Source organism: Amblyomma maculatum, chromosome 3 (genome assembly GCF_055883805.1).
Source record: "Amblyomma maculatum isolate TAMU_Amacu chromosome 3, ASM5588380v1, whole genome shotgun sequence".
NCBI lineage: Eukaryota > Metazoa > Arthropoda > Arachnida > Ixodida > Ixodidae > Amblyomma > Amblyomma maculatum.
In genome coordinates, this window is record NC_139346.1 from 202,803,635 (window position 1) to 202,822,804 (window position 19,170).

The following is a 19,170-nucleotide window of genomic DNA, read 5'->3' on the forward strand; positions in this document are numbered from 1 at the left end:
CCCATTGGTCGCATAAAAAATAGCAAAAAAGAAAACGTGGCATTTGCAATCCCATTGGCTTTCGGGGTGCACGTGACGATAAGGCGTCCCCGCATTGGTGGAGCTGGCTGACGGCGTCTGCTCGGCGCGCCCGAGCCGCAGGGAGACGGCGGAGACGTGACGCCGGCCGCGCTTGGTTCCGAACCGTGAGGTGCGTTCACGGCAAGAATTTGTGAAAAAAGTGAAAAAAATAGTTGAATAATCATCTCAAGTGATGCCCTGCCCCGGCTGTGAGCGCTCAGGCCGACGAAAACCGTGCGCCGAACGATCGTGTGTACGAGCCTGAAGTAGGCCTAGCATGTTCCCCAGCACGGGGGACTGCTACTGCCAGCGGTTGCACCCGCCGCAACAGTGATAACGCAGGCCGCAGATGAGCAGAAAGATAAGCTCAAAACAGGAAAAGCTTGAACTCGCGCCAACTCCAGCAACAAAGCGGTAGACGGATTGTGTTCGTAACGATGACGGCAGCGCGGCGGACAGTCCGCTTGGCGATGCGGAGTTCACGATCGTCAGATCTAAACAGTTTGCAGAGATTGGCGAAGCGTAAAACATACGGCGGCGATATTGGCATTTAAAAAAGTGAACGGGGATAAGGAATCGCCGTCAAACTTATTCTCCATTGCGTAAACTGCGGGACACGTAGTCTTCGTAGAGCTCGCCGCGCGTTTGCGCCGATCGGACCTCGTTCATAGTCCTTAGGGAATTCACTTGCTTCCAGTGCAATGCAGAGCACTGGGAAGCAGCAAACAGCTCCAAATTACATTTCTTTTCCGCAATAAACGTTCCTCACCGCGGTCTTGATGCGAGGACGTAACAAAACGACGTACGTAAAAAAAAAAAAAAAAAAACGCTGCCTGCATATGACTCGCGCAGCCGAAAAAGTGACAACTGAATGTGCTGCAACTGCAAATCAAAATGAAAGAGGCGACACTTGGACGTTGAAAGCAAAGAGACTACATTCCTGGTGGTTTATAGCCATTTTAAATTGTAAACGTGTGCATTGCACCAGTGAATGTTTGTTAAATAATGCCGTTTCTTTTTTGCTCTTTTCTCAAAACATGCATTCTCAACCACTTGCAGTTTTGTGGCCTTAATATCTCGGCAGCTATTGCTGATAGAGCAATAATTTCTTTTTCAGCATGAAGCCAAATATGTTGTGTTGTGTTGTGTTGGGTTTTATGGCGCATAAGCAACTAAGGCTATCATGCGCCAAGAGCGAGGTTAATGTATGTTCTGGTTGCAAAAGAGGAAATGGATATGTTTAATCTATAGTTTATTTAAAAAGCTTCCTTCTTCTAGGAAACTGAGAACAGATGCTAGGTTTACAAGTGCTCTTTCTCCTAAAAGCAAGGTGGGATGGAATGGGATGGTATGATTGTAAAATATAGTAAAATGTTTTCTCCGTAGTGCCTCAAGTTTTGAGCATGTAATTAGAATGTGGTTTACAGTGAGTATCTCGTCGCATTCTTCACAGGTCGGTTTGTTATGTTTCATTAGCAGAAAGTTATGTGTTAGATGTGTATGTCCAATACGAAGACGGCATACTATCACTTCCATAAAACGTTGTTGATGTGTGCTCGATTGCCATTCTCCTAGTACAGGCTTTATGAGACGCAACTTATTATTTTCTTGGTTGTTCCATCTGGACTGCCATTTATTCATCTGTTTATGTTTTATTAATTTCAAGCAATCACTATGTGGTATGTTTACTTTCTGAATCAATTTGTTGTGGGCAAGTGCAGCACATTTGTCTGCTCTTTCATTGCCGTCAATGCCTACGTGACTAGGGACCCAACAGAACACTATGTTGTGTCCTTGTGTCGTGATCATTTTTACATTATGTATTATGTCACCGATTAGAGGCATGGCAGCATTTCTGTGATTTAAAGCCATCAGTACACTCAACGAATCGGTGTATATGACACTGTTACAAATGCCTTCATTCACTATTTTTTCTACAGCTGTCAGGATAGCACAGGATTCAGCTGTAAAGATTGATGCGCACTGAGGAAGCCTAATTATTTGTTCCCAGTTCTCTTCAACTACGGCACAGCCAACATAAGTAGAAGTTTTTGATCCATCTGTATAAAACTCTGTATAATTACTGTACTTTTCTTTTATTGTGCGAAATTCTTGTATTATATGCTCTTTAGGAGTTTGGCTTTTGTTGAAGTGTGTTAGAGTGAGATCACAGACATTTGGAAGTTTGTACCATGGGGGTAGGGGGCTGTTTTTTGGTGCAGTGTCGGGCAAGGTGTCCAGAATTTCTAACTCACTGCAAATGTTTTCGAAACGCATTATCAGTGGCCTCGTCGCTTGTGGTTTATTTGTGAAAATTACTCGTGAGCGGCATGTTGAGACTATTGGATAGCAGAGGTGTTTTTTCTGTGACCTTATTCTAAGGACATAAGCACATGTAAGTGAAGCCCTTCTATCTTTCAGCGGAGGCTCATTCGTCTCTGCATACAGACTATCAACAGGGGATGTTCTGTAAGCGCCACAAGAAAGGCGTAAACCTAAGTTATGTACCGGGTCCAATTTCCTTAGGTATGATGGTCTAGCTGACCAGTAGACTATGGACCCGTAGTCCAAGCTAGACCGCACAACAGATCGATATATATGTAGAAGACACGCCCTATCAGACCCCCAGTGTTTCCGAGAGAGAACCTTCAGTATGTTTAGAGATTTTATGGCTTTCCTCTTTAGGATGTTTATGTCAGGCAGGAATGTTAGTTTTCTGTCGAACGTTACACCCAAAAATTTATGTTCGCTCTTTACTGGCAACTCAATCCCATTTAAGTGTAACTTGGGATTGATCTGTATACCTCGTTTCAGCGAGAACATTACTGCCACGGTTTTCTGTGGGGAAAATTAGAACCCATTTTTAAAAGCCCATGAGCCTAGTTTATTTAGTGTTAATTGTACTTGTCTTTCACAAATTGATATGTTTGAGGATGTGCAGGCTATTTGAAGGTCGTCGACATACAGCGAGAACATAATGGATTTTGGGATTACCTTGCTAATAGAATTCATTTTTACAATAAACAAAGTTGTACTTAAAATGCACCCCTGAGGTACCCCATTCTCTTGAATAAAGTTCCTCGAGAAGGTGGTACCGAGACGTACTTGAAATGAACGACCTGATAGAAAGTCCTTCAGAACATTTAGCATCCGGCCTCGGATGCCCAAATCTGCTATATCGCGTAGGATCCCGAACCTCCAAGTCGTATCGTATGCCTTTTCCATGTCAAAGAAAACGGCAAGGCAATTTTGTTTATGTATGAACGCTTCCCTGACAGTATTTTCAAGACGCACTAAGTGGTCGGTCGTTGCACACCCTTTTTTAAAACCACACTGATGAACATTAAGAAGTTTATGAGATTCTAAGATGAAAGTTAGTCGGATGTTTAAAACACTTTCAAAACATTTTGCTAAACAGCTGGCCAGAGCTATGGGTCTGTAACTGCCCGCTGAGGTCGGCGGCTTTCCTGGTTTCAGAAACGGAACAATAACGGCTTGTTTCCAAGCCTCCGGGAGTTTACCCAGAGTCCAAATTTTGTTAAAGAATTTCACAAGTACCTCTACAGAGGATTCGGATAAATGAGCCAGCATTTCGTAATGAATTTCGTCAGGACCAGGCGCAGTCTGTTTTCCAGCAGCAAGGACGTTCTTTACTTCTTGGAGTGTAATAAAACTATTATATGATTCATTTCTGCCACCACTTGTTGTGAGTTTTTGTTTCTCAGCTATGTTTTTGTATTTTAGGAATGTTTCTGTGTAGTGTGACGAACTTGAAACGTGTGCGAAATGTTCGCCTAGTATATTGGCCTGTTCTTCTATGCTAGTCTGAACACCAGGGGCTGTGAGGATGGGAATTGTAAACGGGGAAAAGTTTCCACTGAGTTTACGAACTTGTTCCCACATTTTTTTAGACGTCATTGAGCTATTTATTGACGTGACATACTTCTGCCAGGATTCTTTTTCAGAGTTGCGACGGATGTATCGAGCTTTAGCTTTGGCCTTTTTAAAAGCTGTAAGATTTTCGTGTGTAGGGTACCTTCGGAAAACACCCCATGCTTTATTTTGTCGCTTTTTGGCCTCCTTACATTCCCGAGACCACCACGTCTTGTGTTTTTGTCGCACCACACCTAAGGACTGTGGAATGGCGAGGTGAGCGGCAGTGATAATGCAAGTCGTGAACAACTCATTTATTCTGTCGACACTAAGGGCATCTGTAAAAACTGCTCCTAGATTCGCCTCTACTTTAAAAAGCTCCCAATCTGCTAAGTGAAGTTTCCACCGTTTCGGTTTGGTCGGCATGAGTGATGGTGAGGATGATAAGCTGATTATTGCTGGCAGGTGGTCGCTACTATACGGGTTGTTCAGAACATCCCATTTAAAATCATTAAAAAGGGAAGGTGAACTAAAAGCCAAATCTAAAAAACTCATTTTTCCTGTCCTTGGTGAACAGTACGTGGGCTCACAGGAGTTCAATAAGCAAATGTCTGAACTAAGAATAAAATCCTCGATAAGCTGTCCACGTGTATCACTTTTTTCACTTCCCCACAAAGGAGAGTGTGCATTAAAATCTCCTACTACTAGGTAGGGCTCTGGTAGCTGGCAAAAAAGGTTTTCTAGATCATGGAGTGTTATTTTAAGATTTGGTTGAATATAGACAGAACACACCGTAAGAGTTTTAAAGGCAATTATTCTGGCTGCTACAGCTTCTAAGGGAGTGTTTAATTTCAGTTCTTGAGCTGGAACTCCACTTTGCAATATGATGGCCGCACCACCCGAAAGCCTGCTTGCTTGCTCTCGATCTCAACGGAAGACTTGATATTTTTTCAGTATATTCGAGTGCATGCAACCTAAATTTGTTTCCTGTACGCACAGTGCAACTGGCGAGACTGTATCTAGAATGTCTTTTATGTCATTAATATTCTTTAGAAGTCCTCTACAGTTCCACTGTACCAGGAATGCCATCTTTTTTTGTTGAAAGCTTGGAGATTAAGTTAAGTTTTTTCCAGGGCCCGTGATTCGGGCCTTGTCTGTTTTTGTTCGTTCCAAGGAGCTCCGCCGTCTCTGTGACGAAGACGGCAAAGAGCTGTCCTGGTCTATGTCCATTACCTCGTCTGAGGTGCTGGACGAACGTGCCAGAGGCACGTGTTCCTTATTTTTAGACCTTGCCTCGTGGGCAGAGGTCTTGTGGCCCGCCGACCCTGAGGGACGCGTAGCCTGTTTTGGGGGTGGTGGAGGAGCGGGAGCTGCTTCCACCAGGGCAGGGGATGGCACTACCTCAGCCTCGTTTGAGGTCTGGGTAGGTGCCGAAGGCCGTTGTGGTGCCCCGCCCTGTCGCACCACATCGGCGAGATTTGGTTTCGCTGTGAACTGAAAAGTGTTCTTGGTTTTGTTGTACTGGGTACGTGCCTCTTTGTATGTGATGTTCTTTGTTGTTTTTAGTGTTATGATCTGCTTTTCTTCTTTCCATTTTTGGCAGGATCGAGAGTATGCGGGGTGATCCCCCTCACAGTTTGCACAGCGTGGGTCTGCGGTGCAGTTATCAGAGTTGTGGTCGTTCGCAGCACATTTCGCACAAGTTCTGCGGCCACGGCAACTTTGCGAACCATGGCCGTATTTCTGGCAGTTGAAGCATCTCCTCGGATTTGGGATGTACGGTCGGACGTTTATTTTGATGTATCCAACTTCAATTGACTCTGGGAGGGTGCAGCTATTGAAAGTCAGAACCAGATGTTTTGTAGGGATCTCCTTGTTATCCTTTCGGATTTTTATTCTGTGAACCGCTATGACGTTTTGGTCTGCTAGTCCTTCTGCCATTTCATCTTCAGTGAGAGCAATGAAGTCTATCTCAGATATTACTCCTTTTACAATGTTCAAGGATCGGTGGGGAGTGATGACGACGGGGATGTCCCCAAGCGACACAATGTTTTTCAGGTTGGAGGACTGGCACTTAGTTTGTACTTCTAGCAAGAGGTCACCATTTGCAAGTTTTGATACTTTGTATCCAGGGCCCAGGTCTTTAGTGAGACACTTTGACACTATGAAAGGGGATATTTTTCGAGCGGGTTTTTCTAGCTCTTCGCTATGTATGACATGGAACTTTGGGAAAGTCTCTTTTGTTTTCACAAAGAAATGGCTTGTAGCATCGGTCCGCCCTCGTTTGCTTGGAGGGCGATCATTTGTTTGGGAGAAAGAATCCATGAAAGGGTTTGTGTTTTCGGTAGTTGTGCCTGCCACCCACCATGGAGCCCAACGAGGGGACGGGACAGGAACTTGAAAGAAGTCCTGCCCACGCCAGCAGTACACCGCCACTATAACCAAATATGGGCAACTCAGGGTAGCTACTCCACACAAGGTTAACCCTCGCCGCCAAGAAAAAAGGAAAAACAAGAAATGAGGAGGAGACAGGACAGTGCTGAGAAAAGAGATAGGAAAGTGAAAGATGAAGTGGAGGACAGGAAAAGGCGACTGCCGATTTCCCCCGGGTGGGTCAGCCCGGAGGTGCCGTCTGTGGGAAGCGTGGGCCAAAGTGGTGTGTTGCCTCCGCCGAGGGGCCTTAAAGGTCCAAACACTCGGCATCGGCTCAACCACCAGGATCCCACTTTCCCCAGACACGGCGATGCCACGCACGGCTAAGCGTGGGTGCTCGGGGTCCGTGGTGTCGCACAAAACACACAAACACCTGCTTTAACAGGTGCCCCCTGCGGGGGAAGCCAAATATGTGGAGCACACAATGTTGCAAGTAGATTTCTTAATTTCTTGTTCAAAATTTTTAAAATGGCTTTTTTTTTTTTTGTGACCTTTATATGCTATATTTTGACCTTTGAACTTTGTTATGCAATAAAACAAGAAATAATTGCTTAATCAAAAAACTGCTTGCAACATTGTGTTCCTCATTCTTTCTAGTGTCCAGCAATGTGTTCACCTGAAGTTTTTCTTCAGTGATCATTTTGTAATTGTTCTTGTAAGAATTAGACTAATTGGTGTAATTATCTCATGAAATAATTGGATCACAAAATAAATAATTGCAGTTTTGGAATCTGCACAAGAAACTACACAAACCCACCAAATTCCATCAATTTTGATTGGTAAATAACGAAAATAGTTTTAAGACCAGTGTCCCCCCTTAAGTGAAGTCAACTGAATAGATTGTTTGGAGAGTTTTCACTATTCGTTCCTTACTGCCGTCACACAAGTTAATGGCACGGTTTTCATTACTACTGAAGGTGCCTTACGATACGAAAAATGCGAGTCATGAAGGACGCGCGTGCATCATGTTGAAAACATGGAAAGGGCAGCGACCATCGCAAGTTAGATATTGCGGCCCCTTGGTGGGGCGCAGATATGGGGGAAGGGGGTGCAGAGAAAAAAAAAAAGGGAAAGTACAGACTATGGGGACAAGTAAGCTAACACAATCACTCACCTGAGTGGAGGAAGGTGCTGACGTCCGTATGTGCAGCCTGATCTTGCCAGGAGGACACCTAGGTGGTGGAGGTGGGTGGCTCTCAATGGTTTCAACAAAGTGACACGTCGTCTGGAACTTCTTGATACGGTGCGCAGCGAAAGCTGTCAGACACAACTCCACGTCGGCAAGCAGCAAGTTCAGGGCCGAGAGACTCACGTGCTATTGAAGAAGACGAAAAAAAGCAGGAAAAAACACAAATGCAGATTGGTACGCGAGGCCATTGAAGTTTTTTCATTTTTCTTAACCATTCTAAAACAGTAGCAGTTAGATTACAGACCATCAAACACCTATACTGAAATTAGGGCTCCATAACCAAAAAGTGTGCCCAGCCTCCTAAAAGTTGCTTTCAGCAGAGCTGAACCACAATTTAAAAACAAAAAAAGGCTTTTCGAGATAGAGAAATGGCTTCTGTGTTGTTTTAATACAGTAAAAGCTCCTTAATTTGAACTTGATGCAGCTGGAATACGTTTGAATTATCCAAAGTTCAAAATTATTTAATGGCCTCAAAAAAGTGACAAGAAACGCTTGCATTACAATAAACTACTTTGAATAAAGTTGGGCAATGGTCACCTAAGCTGCGAGGCACGGTCAACAGCGTGCAGACTATATTTTGCATTCCTATCAACGTTTTATTCACAAACAGGCATGCCACACATTGCCAGAGTAAGCCTCAAATTCTGCTGAAGATTGCAATTTAAGACCAAGAGCGATTTTAGCTTGCTTTTTTCAAGTAAAAGACTCGACTTATATTCCGGGTTATACAGTATCGGCAATGAGGCTGCTCTTTTTGACTCGTCAAGACGAGAAAAAGAAAAGACAGGCTGCTCACCTTAAATGGATCGTATTTACAGATGTCATATACAAGGGAAGCGGTATAGTACACAAGCCCTTCCATACGGTAGGGCGACACAATGGGTCTCGGCTCGAACATGTTGGGGTGATTGCACACTTTGCGGAGCTGCATCAGCACATTTATGACGCTCATGAAGTTGCCAGTGGCCAGCGTCTCCTTTGTCCTGCACAGAAACGTATAACACAAGTATGAAGCAATGTTCCCAACAAACTCTGCAGCCCGAAAAACATATCTGTTTCTACATAAAAAGCTTGCAGGGGCCCAAAACACTTTTGCAATCAAGAAAACTGAAAAATGCTGCTGGTCAAAACAAGAGGGAGAGAGATGCCAGAATGGAGCGCGGGAAATCAGCTTTCAAACGAGACCAAAATGGTGCCAATCGGTTGTCATCGCACGGAACTACAATGGCTTGAAAAAGGGGGCAAATATTCGCGCTTGGTGCTCAATTAAAGCTCACTGACGTTTCTAAGTAGCTGTTCTTTTAATTTAACTTTGACTAAGAATTAAGCTATTATCTTTTGTGACTTCAAAATCGCAGCATTTGAAAACTGCCACTTCAGACCATTTTTTGCAATTTCAAGACCCCCGCCTCCCCTCAAAATTTTTAGACAAAGAAGACCCGCTACAATCGCACCAGCCAAACCATGCTCACAATGCGGAGCCAAATGACAAATCGGCAAGTGCTGTGAAAATGAAAACCGCATGTGGTCATGCAAGCATGCATCGTGCACGCCAAGAACACTTCTTACATGCCATGACAGCACAGGTGAGGAGCAATTCATTATTGTATCTGAGGGTGTGCTTCCTGTAGAAAAAACACAGGGGTGCCAATGCCCACGTATTGCATCATAATCTATGTGTGCCATGCGTAAATCCATCAGCCACTGAGGTGCATGCGGTTTGCAAGCTTGGTTTTCTTTTTCTTTCTTGCCATCACTGTTCCTTCGGTCCAACAAGCTCATCACACTTCTTGTCAAGAATTGCTTTCAGAAAGCAGGTTCCACTCGGTATGCCAGTGATGCGAAAGTTCGTGAAGCTCCCCTCATCATCTTAATGCTGAAGGCAGAATGTAAAAACTTAAATTTCAATTCTTGCATGCTGACAATGCAATTGCAAATGAATGAAGATTTCACCAACAAGATGGTCGTCTCTGCTGTCATCTGTTCTGACAAAAATGACAAAAAGGAGCCTATGCAAATGAAGCCTTACAATCGATAGAGTCCTTCTGGGACTGAATTTTCGCCAAAGGTACCTCGCTACCAAAGGAAGGGATGCTGCTCCAAATGGGAGCCAAGTTAACAGTTAAGTCGTGCCATTTTTAAATGGTGCATGGCTTAAAATCAGCATTTTTCAAGTACTTTTATGAGGTGTTCAGTCAGAATACTATCATTAGTTGGTGTTTTCTCTGTGGGTTTTACCACTATGAAAAGTCATTTACATAGAGAATGAATGATCCCACAGTGATGCACTATACAAATTTGGATATTTTGCTTAGAAAAATCGTCATCCCTTAAAAAAGAGAAAGCCGCTCATTTCTTCATAGGCAACCTCTAAGGAAGTGCACAACATAGACCACAAACACATGCCTTGATTTTTTTTTCTTCAATGTTTGAAAAAAAAAAAAAAAAGCTTTTGCTGTAGGCGCACTAAAACACATCTAGTCGAGAGTAATAAAAATCAAAAATGAAATAATGCCAATCACTAACATTAGCAAGAAAGAGCAAGCATAAATTGCTTTGCAGTATGTCACCCACCAGTGCCAAATGCATAGTCTAGATTAGCAATGCTGCACCTCACAGCCCGTTTTGGAATCTCTTCCTTCCTACAAATACAGTAGAACCCCGCTGATACGTTTTTCATGGGACCGTAAAAAAAAAACGTAAGAGCCAGGAAACGTAAGAGCCGGGAAGTAGGACAAATTGAAAAATGACAGTAGTGGGCAACTGAATGCATTTATTGCCATGTTATCACTTGAAGAAGTCATGCAGCGTTGTCTGTCGCATCTTTTCGCGTCCGGTGAGCACAACTCGCTTCTCCAAAAGTTGCAGTGCCATGTGGCTCTCGCGATCGTCGCGAACGTACTTTCTGAGAAGGTCCAATGCCGCCACAGCCGATGTAAACGTCGGTTTCGGCTGCGGCGCATCCTCTTCCTCCTCTTCCTCTTCGTCGCCACTGTTGTGCGCGTCTACACACTCGGCCACGATCTGGTCGATAGTCATCATCTCGGAGGTGGCAACGGCATCATCCACAGACACGTAATCGTTGTACACGCTCCCGTTCGCGCCAACCGCTTCCATGGCCGTGTCCAGTTCGCAGTCCTCGGGGGTTCCGGGGTTGTCCACGGTTCCTGGTTCTGCTGCGCTGTCTGCGTCGCCGAAGCACTTCGCAAAGCAATTCCTGACCGTTGTGGCGGTGACAGCACTCCATGCCGTGGCCAGATAGCGCATGGCATCCAGGATCGTAATGCCAGTTGGCTGTTGCCCGCGGTCCACAGAGGCCAGGGATCGCTTCACGATGCATTTCCTGTAAAAATGCTTCACGTTTTTGATGATGCCAGCATCTAAGGGTTGAAGGTGGCTGGTCGTGTTGGCCGGAAGGTAAACCACCTTGATGTTCCGCAGCGACGTAGTGTCCTTAGGATGCGCGGAGCAGTTATCTAAAAAAAGGACGACTTTTCTGTCCTGACAGCCCATATTCGAGTCCATGTATGCGAGGAACTCGTCAAAAATTGCGCACGTCATCCAAGCCTTGCTGTTGTTCTTGTAGTGGCAGGGCAGGTAACGTATATTCTTTAGGCAACGTGGGTTTCGAAATTTGCCGATGACCCACGGCTTCATCATCTCAGAGCCATCCGAGTTGCAACAAAACAAAACGGTGAGACGGTCTTTGCTGCATTTTCCGCCGTGGCAAGCCTCGCCTTTCAAGCTAAGCGTCTTCGAGGGCTGTACTTTGAAAAAGAGGCCCGCTTCATCGGCACTGAAAATGTCCCTAGGTTCGTAGCCGTCAATAATGTGCGCCACGGTCTCTTTCCAGCTGCCTACAGTAGCCACGTCCACGCTTGCGGCCTCCCCATTCACGGTTCGGTAGCAAATTCCGTGCCTTCGTTTAAATCGGTCGATCCAGCCGTTTGACGCACTGAAATCGACGATCCCGAGCTTGTCTGCTATCTCCAGTGCTTTTTCGCGCAAAATGGTGCCATCAAAATTAACGCCTGCAGCTCTGGCTTGCTTGAACCATTTGTACACCGCCTCGTCAAGCTGCACGTGCTCCGCACCGCGGGCTTGCTTGCTTTTGATGTCAAAGGACCGGGCATTTGCTTCGATCTCGTTTCTTTTCGAAACAATAGAGTTGAGGGTGGATGGCGTAAGTCCCAGTTCCTTAGCGATGCACACCCGCTTCCGCGTTGGGTTTGCATCCACAGTGCGGAGAATATTCTGTTTATCCTCCAAGGATAGCGCTTTGCGCTTTCTTGATGCCATCTTGCTGTATTTACGTGCTGAACGGTTGGCACGCGCCAGGTGGGCGATTGAGTGCGCTGGACGCGTGTGCACACAACCGCGGAACGAATTCACAGCCGGAAAATACACGTGGAAGAGTCCTAAGCTCGGCACTCGTGAAGTCAGTCGCACACACACCAACCGCACAAAGGATGGAGCATGGAGTAATGAAAGGCAGCAAGACGCAAAAAAAAAAAAAAAGCGCAACTACTGCTGCTGATGATGATGACGCAGCCTGCCCAAGCGTCACCAGTGCCCTCTGTAGACACGCCAGCAACGCTAGGCCAAGCCAGGCCAAGTCAATTCGCCGAAAAAGTAAACATGGCCGTCGCTGCTTGTTTTTCGGGTTGGCTTGGGGTGCGAGTTCACAACGTATCATGCGGGAACGTGTCCCAAGCTACGACGTAACAGCGGGGTTTCTAATACATGGAAGTCTATGAGAGTCATGCTGGGACTCGACCACAAGGACGTAGCAGCCGGGAAAACGCAGCACTTGGGAACGCAACAGCGGGGTTCTACTATATATCACTTTCAGCTGCGTTTCTAAATTCACGTTCTGTGATATCACATCTACTCTCTCAAGTCTTCAGAATGCTGCCTGCTAAGATTTATAGCACAAGAAAAATTCGATGGAACACCTACTTTGTTTGGCCCATAAAGTCGTCGTAGAGAAACCGCTGTCGCTTAGACAGCCGGCAAAGTACCACGTGTTCATACTTCTTGGGCAACTGCTTCTCCACCTCACACTTCAACCTCCGCAAAAGGAAAGGCCGAAGCACCTGCAAAGATAACAAAAAGCCCAGCACCACCGTTTTGGGAGTCTATATTTGTCAGTTTCAGATTAAAGCACCAACAGGCAGCAATTTATCTCTCCAAATATAACCCAAAGGATGACGCAAAACAACAAAATTACCATACTATGGTAATTCTACCCTTTCAAATGCTATGAATTGGGCGACAAAAAGTTCACAAATGAGGTGGGACTGACTACAAACAGTGACCATTACAGTGGACTCCTCTTAAACGGAACTTGAAGGGGATTCAGAAAGTGTTCCATTTATCAGAAGTTTCTTAAGCAAAGTACACATATTTCGTGATGCAAAACTTTATTCAAATTGTTTCAAGCCTTACTGTTGTGGGTGCAAAGAAAAAAATGAATCAATCTTAGTTTGCTTAACATTCTTCAATTGCTTTTTAACGAAGTAAGTGTGCATACTCGACAAGCTTGGCAGAAATTCAACACACCCCTCATGTTCAAAGTAGAGTTGCAGAAGTGCAACAGCATCTTTAGCTGCACTGTCTGGCACTGCACTTAGCTCAGGGTCCTCACACTCGTCACTGGAGAAGGAGGACTGGTCGTCGGCTTGCACCTCGGCAATCATTTCTTGAAGACTTTCCTCACGACAGGTGCGCACGTGGGCATCCACAGCCTCATAGTCCTGTCGCGAAAAAGGAGCACAGGGCACTACCTGCCTGAATATAGTGTCGGCTTCTACAGCTTCTGTATCGGTAGCACTAGCCTCTTCATGAGGTAATGGTTCATGAGCTTTGAAGCCTGCATGGTGGAAGCACCTCTGCACTGTTGTCGCCTGCACTTGTTCCCAGGCACGGACCAAGATATGTATCGCCGGCAGCAGGTCAATGCTGTAGTCCTTGCCACTGTCGGCACAAAGCAGCATGCGGTGGAGCAGCTGGCGGCAGTAATGCACCTTGATATTCTGTATCACCCCCTGATCCATAGGTTGTACCAATGCAGTTGCATTGGCAAGCAGAAACTCGAGGCTGATGGACTTCAGTCCTTCCACTTGGCCATGGGCAGGGCAATTATCGACAATGAAAACAACTTTCCTGCCCTGCTTAGTAAACCTTGCATCTTCCTCTTGCAGCCAGTTCTCAAAAATTTCCATTGTCATCCACGCTTTACTATTGGCAGTGTACGTCGCAGGAAGACTTCGCGTTCCTTTGAAGCAACGTGGGTGCTTTGCCTTCCCGACTACCAGCAGTTTCAGTTTTTCGTCCCCTGCCATGTTCGCGCCCACGAGCACCGTAATGCGCTCCTTACTGCGCTTCCCACCAGTGCAGGCTTCGCCTTTGTAGGCCAGTGTCTTAGATGGAAGTGCTTTATAGAAAAGGCCCATCTCATCAATGTTGAACACGTCTCGTGGTTCATAGCTGCTTAAAATATCCTGCAGTGGCCCCTGTTGCCAGTCGGCGCACAAGTCTTTGTCCACGGAAGCACTTTCACCGGAGATTGTCTTGAAGACTAGGCCATGGCGTTTTTTAGAACGGCTGAGCCATCCATCGCTGGCGCTGAAGTTGTCGGCTCCTAGTTGCAAGGCTATCTCCCGCGCCTTTTGCTCCAGAATGGGACTGCTTATCGGAAAATTAGCGCTCCGCGCACGCTTAAACCATAAAAAGAGAACCTTTTCTAATTCCTCATGCGGCGTTGTCCTCATCCGCATTCGGCTTGAAGCAAAAGTCCCAGTCTTCACAGCTCCTTGTATAGCGGCCTTGTTCTTCAACATCCGCGACAGCGTTGACTTCGGGATGTCGAACTTCTTCACAACTTATGTTTTCGACAGGCCACTTCGCTCAAGCTCCTGAAGAACTTTCTTCTCAAGCGAGAGCGCTTTGTGTGGTCGTTTCTGAACGTTCTCTATCACGACCAAGCATCGACCTCGCGTAGGCCTAACGCAGAGCACCGGGACGACACACGACAGAAGATCCGCCACGGCGGTAGCCACCATCACGGCGGCAACAACGATGGCTACTGGATTGGCTTGCCTCAGCTGTAGTTCTGGCTGTGAAGTATTTGTTCATGGTTGTGAGATTACCGTTGCCATGTGCGAGAACATATTTGCTGGTCAGATTCCGAATGTTCAGCTTTTGTGCCGTTTAACCGAGGGTAACAAATAAGCGGTGTTTCAATTAACCGAATGATTTTACTGTGTTGGCATAGGAATCCAACCAAATAACGCTACTTAATTCCGTTTATCCGAAATTTTCATTTAACCGAGTTTCGTTTATTGGGCGTCCACTGTATTTCAAGAATGGGAACCTTCAACAACTGCTCAGAGATTTTGCACAGTCCAACTGCTCATTATACTTTTGTAGAGACAAAAAAATTCATCAAATCTTCCAATAAAATGCACCAGGAATATCTTTGACATTGGGTACGAGTAACATACATCACGTCTGAGCACCACCCACACGACGCACTAAGTACCATAACATGAGCTGAACTGCTGCTGTGCAAACTACCCAGGTAGTTTAGTTACACATTAATATTATTTAGTTACTTATTTTCAATTATTTATTACAGAATTCTTTCTGTGTATGTTAAAACTTAATTTGAGGCATCAGACCCACTGATCCGGCAAGGAAGCACTTTACAGAGTGAATGTGCTATTTGAGTATAGCCCGGTGAGTTTAGCTACAGCAATGACGATATAGCAGTGAAAAAAAAAGGAAGACTCGGTTTCCAAAAACTCTGCCGTCTCCGACAACGAATGAGCACTTCTGTATGAGACCAAAATGGCCACAGCATCTAATAAAGGTAGTTTTTCAAGCGCTTATCTTGCGTTACACTTGCTTTATTTTTTTTTTTTTCATTGGGCAATACACAAAGCCATCCCTTGCGTTACATTCGCGGTCGCGTTACATTCGAGCAAATACATTATTACCGCAGCTCTGCACCGTTTCACGACTGCAATGAGGCCTCCTGTCAGCACTGTTCTTTGTGCATATTTTTGCACTGTCCTTACCACAGAACCTTTTGCACTGCTCTTTTGAAGAAGGGTGTCTTAAACCTTCACATGGCAACAGCAGTACCAGAAACAGCTGCAAGGCTTCTCATGCACGCAGTTATGATGGTGGCAGAAGCAACGATGATGAGAATGTAAATGAAACACATACGCGCCAAAGTTTGAAGTGTTTTGCTCATGTATAAACTACCCAACTTCAATTATGGCGCAGTATGCTCCCTTGAGTAACTATCCTGTGATATGCTTTCTTTACACAACTCTAAAATCAGCACCCACATGAGTTGCGTACCGAAATGAAGCCAGCACAATAAGAATACCTTGTGGAGGCGTTTGATGAGGCTCTCGTTGTAGTCGCTGCTGCCCTCAATCATGCCCGTGACAGGGTTAGCAAACCACTCGCGGAATTCCCGATGAGACTGGAACACACTGGGCATGAGGAAGTGCATGAGGGACCACAGCTCCATAAGGCTGTTCTGCAGCGGTGTCCCAGTCAGGAGCAGCCGCCGCGAACTCTGGAAGTTCAGCAGCATCTGCCACCGCTGGGACTTGAAGTTCTTGATGTGCTGCGCTTCATCGAGGATGAGGTACTTCCATTTCTTGCGTCTAAAGGCCTGGTGGTCTTGCACAACCAGCTTGTATGAAGTGATGCACACGTGAAAGGCATTTGGCTTGGTCCAACCCTGCATACGGCCAGTGACACAGTTCCTGAGGCAGTGGCACTTTTTCGAAACACCAACTGCGCAACCCAAATTCATCCCATACTAAATAAACAAAAGTCAAATTAGTGAGCATTCAGCTGTAGGTCTCTGAAAGCTGGCAGTCGTTGCTACGACCGCCAACCCCTACCCTCCCGCACCGCCTGCCAATCATGACACCAGTTTGACTTCATTCATTCAATGGTGTTAGCTAGTCTCACCTCTCATAGTTTTCGAGGCATGCAGCCTCTTACCTTCCTGCTCTATCACAGGGGAGTTTCTACGGCCACGTGCCAGGCCAGGCGCTAGGCTAACCAGACACAGCAGTGCATAGTTCGAATTATTCATGGTAGAACCGAGTCATGTTCGAATTAGATAACGAACTTTGTATACATAGACTTCTGTGGAGCTTGGCCGGAGTAAGTAGTGCAGTTCAAATTATCCAAACATTCGAATTATTGCGGTTCAAAATAGAGAACTTTCACTGTACAAAAAAATCTTGGTGGTATGATCACACTGGCATGAATTTTGGTATGACAAAAACACTTTCCCATGGCACAACAAATGATACACACACACAAGCCATGAACCTGCCCTTGAGCAATATGTTCACATTAGCATGTCACAAAGGCTGCACCTTTTTTTCTATTATTATTCTGGCCGACTCGCAACGCGCAGCGAGCAACACGAACTGTCCGCACAGGCAAGTTGAATTTGTGATTCTCTTGTCCAAATGTGCCCCTACAAATGAACAGTTCACAGATGAAGAGCCATTCAGAATTTGCTGACTTGCATGGTCACTATGATGACATTGTGCATCCTTCACCCTTCATGCTCTGCAATTTTTTCTTTTCTAGAAGCAAATGACAGCCAATGCCACTTGGGCACCTCCTGAACACAAGAATTGACGCTGCAGTCAAGCCTCATTATAATGGCAGAATTGTCGGATAGAAGAAAGCAAAAGCAAATTTCGGTCGGTTCATTATTGTACGAGAGTTTTATTTATTTGGCAACAAAATATTACGAATTCGATGCTCAATTAATAATAATAATTCACAATTACTAAAACCAGAGATACGTTCAGACCTGCCAAAGCCATTGTTGGCTTGAACAGCAGAGCTTTACAGGAAGCAATCTGAGCAAGTGCAACGAACAAAAGCAAATGGCAGCTCAACACGAACTTTACTTCCAAAACAGAGCTGAGGTTTGAAAGAAAGAGAAGGGCTTGATGGCGATAGTACAGACAATGCACGGAGAAAACAAAACTTCACATACCTGCCGCTTTTGCTTGCGCTCCTTGGGAATACCATAATAGGTGAGGATCTTGAAGGCAGGGCACCATTTCTTGAACTCCATTTCCCAATTGAGCATCACACTGGTAGGCACCACAATGAGGTGTGGACCCCAGATTCCTGCATGACCGAGACCAATTACCCCGTCCTGAGTAATTTAACCCAACAGGACGCATAAGCAACAAAAAGGTTGGTCACAATTCACCAACAAGATTCACAAACAACTCAACAACAGACAAAACAAAGAGTAGTGCTTTTACAGCGACTCAAAGCAAGCACCACGTCACTGCGCAAGTGACCAAGTGTACAGAGAGAGCACTCACCCTTATCACAAGCCATGTGTGCCAGCAAGGAGATTGTCTGGATCGTTTTGCCCAGCCCCATCTCGTCCGCCAGGATGCCATTCAGCTTCTTGTCGTGCATAGTGACCAACCAGTCGAGACCAATGTGCTGGTACTCTCGCAAGCTGTGCTTCAGCAACCACGGCACTTTGGTCTGGACCTGTCAGCCACCACACATAGGGAAGGAACAAAGGAGGTATTCACAACAGGTCCAAAGTTCCACCAGCTTCAAATATAATTTGGTAGTACAGTACAAACTCCAGTTCCAGTGAATATTCAGACATAACATACCGATCTGCCATACTCAACTGTTGTTTACAGTGAATTTGGTCACAAAACACATTCGAATACAATGGACTGAAATTAGAAGTTCAACAAGTTTATTCTCGCTTTGTTACAGTGAACTCTTCTGCAGTGAACAGTGCCTAATCAATTTCTAGATTGCACGTAACCACCAAGCGAAATAAAGCGATCAGTGCAAACAGACAGGCAGCTGTACCAATGTCTCTTGTGCAGTGGCTATTCTTGGCTACTCCCAATGTCACCATGACCGCGCATAATCTTAACACTTCGCCTGCTGGCAGCTGCCAGGGCTTTTTGAAATAACTGGTTCGGCTTATACACAGATAACACATAAAAATTATGTTCATGTTTTAAGAATTAATTTCAGTCAGGGGTGCAGCTATTACATGAATGCAGCCATTACATGTGCAGGATATTATGAATTTTTACCTTCCTGCTATAACAAGGTTTTACTGTAGCTGAAATGAAGACTCACCTGTGTTGTGGAAAGGGTGTTCCCTTTGGGCTGGAAGCTCTGTGCAGTGGCTGCTATGTCGGTGATCTCCTTAGTGGGGCCCTTACTTGCGTCCTCAGTCTCATTTTCCATCTACAACACACAATGTGAAAGACATTCAGAAACCCAGACCACCACAGCAGTGGCAAAAGCAGCAAAGCCGCCAGGAACAATGTTGTACTTTTGAGATAATATACTAGCAATGTGCCGATCGACAATAGCATCACAGCCTCGGATGGCTGAGTGATGCTGACTGAGTCGCAGTTACCGTGGGCTGGCTGGCACAAAGCCTCAGCAAAATGAAACAAAACTAAGCGAACGAGTAGTTAAATTATTCAGATTTTCAAATTAGGAGGAGTAAAATAAACAAGCTTTCACTGTACAAAGCATTACAATGGATGCAATGAAAG

The 19,170-nt window shown here is 45.4% G+C and overlaps 1 protein-coding gene across 5 annotated transcripts in view; it reads right to left on the reverse strand.

Moving 5' to 3' along the window:
• dom (domino helicase) overlaps positions 1–19,170 on the reverse strand; it is a 156,164-nt gene that overhangs the window by 98,386 nt on the left and 38,608 nt on the right. For all 5 annotated transcript variants that reach the window (XM_084599283.1, XM_084599280.1, XM_084599281.1 and 2 more), the window contains 7 exons: positions 18,743–18,853; positions 17,947–18,124; positions 17,607–17,743; positions 15,954–16,316; positions 12,515–12,651; positions 8,352–8,538; positions 7,481–7,681 (listed from right to left, as the gene is read on the reverse strand). In XM_084599283.1, the coding sequence (XP_084455409.1) occupies positions 7,481–7,681; positions 8,352–8,538; positions 12,515–12,651; positions 15,954–16,316; positions 17,607–17,743; positions 17,947–18,124; positions 18,743–18,853 (1,314 nt within the window). The remainder of the gene's footprint in view (positions 1–7,480; positions 7,682–8,351; positions 8,539–12,514; positions 12,652–15,953; positions 16,317–17,606; positions 17,744–17,946; positions 18,125–18,742; positions 18,854–19,170) is intronic.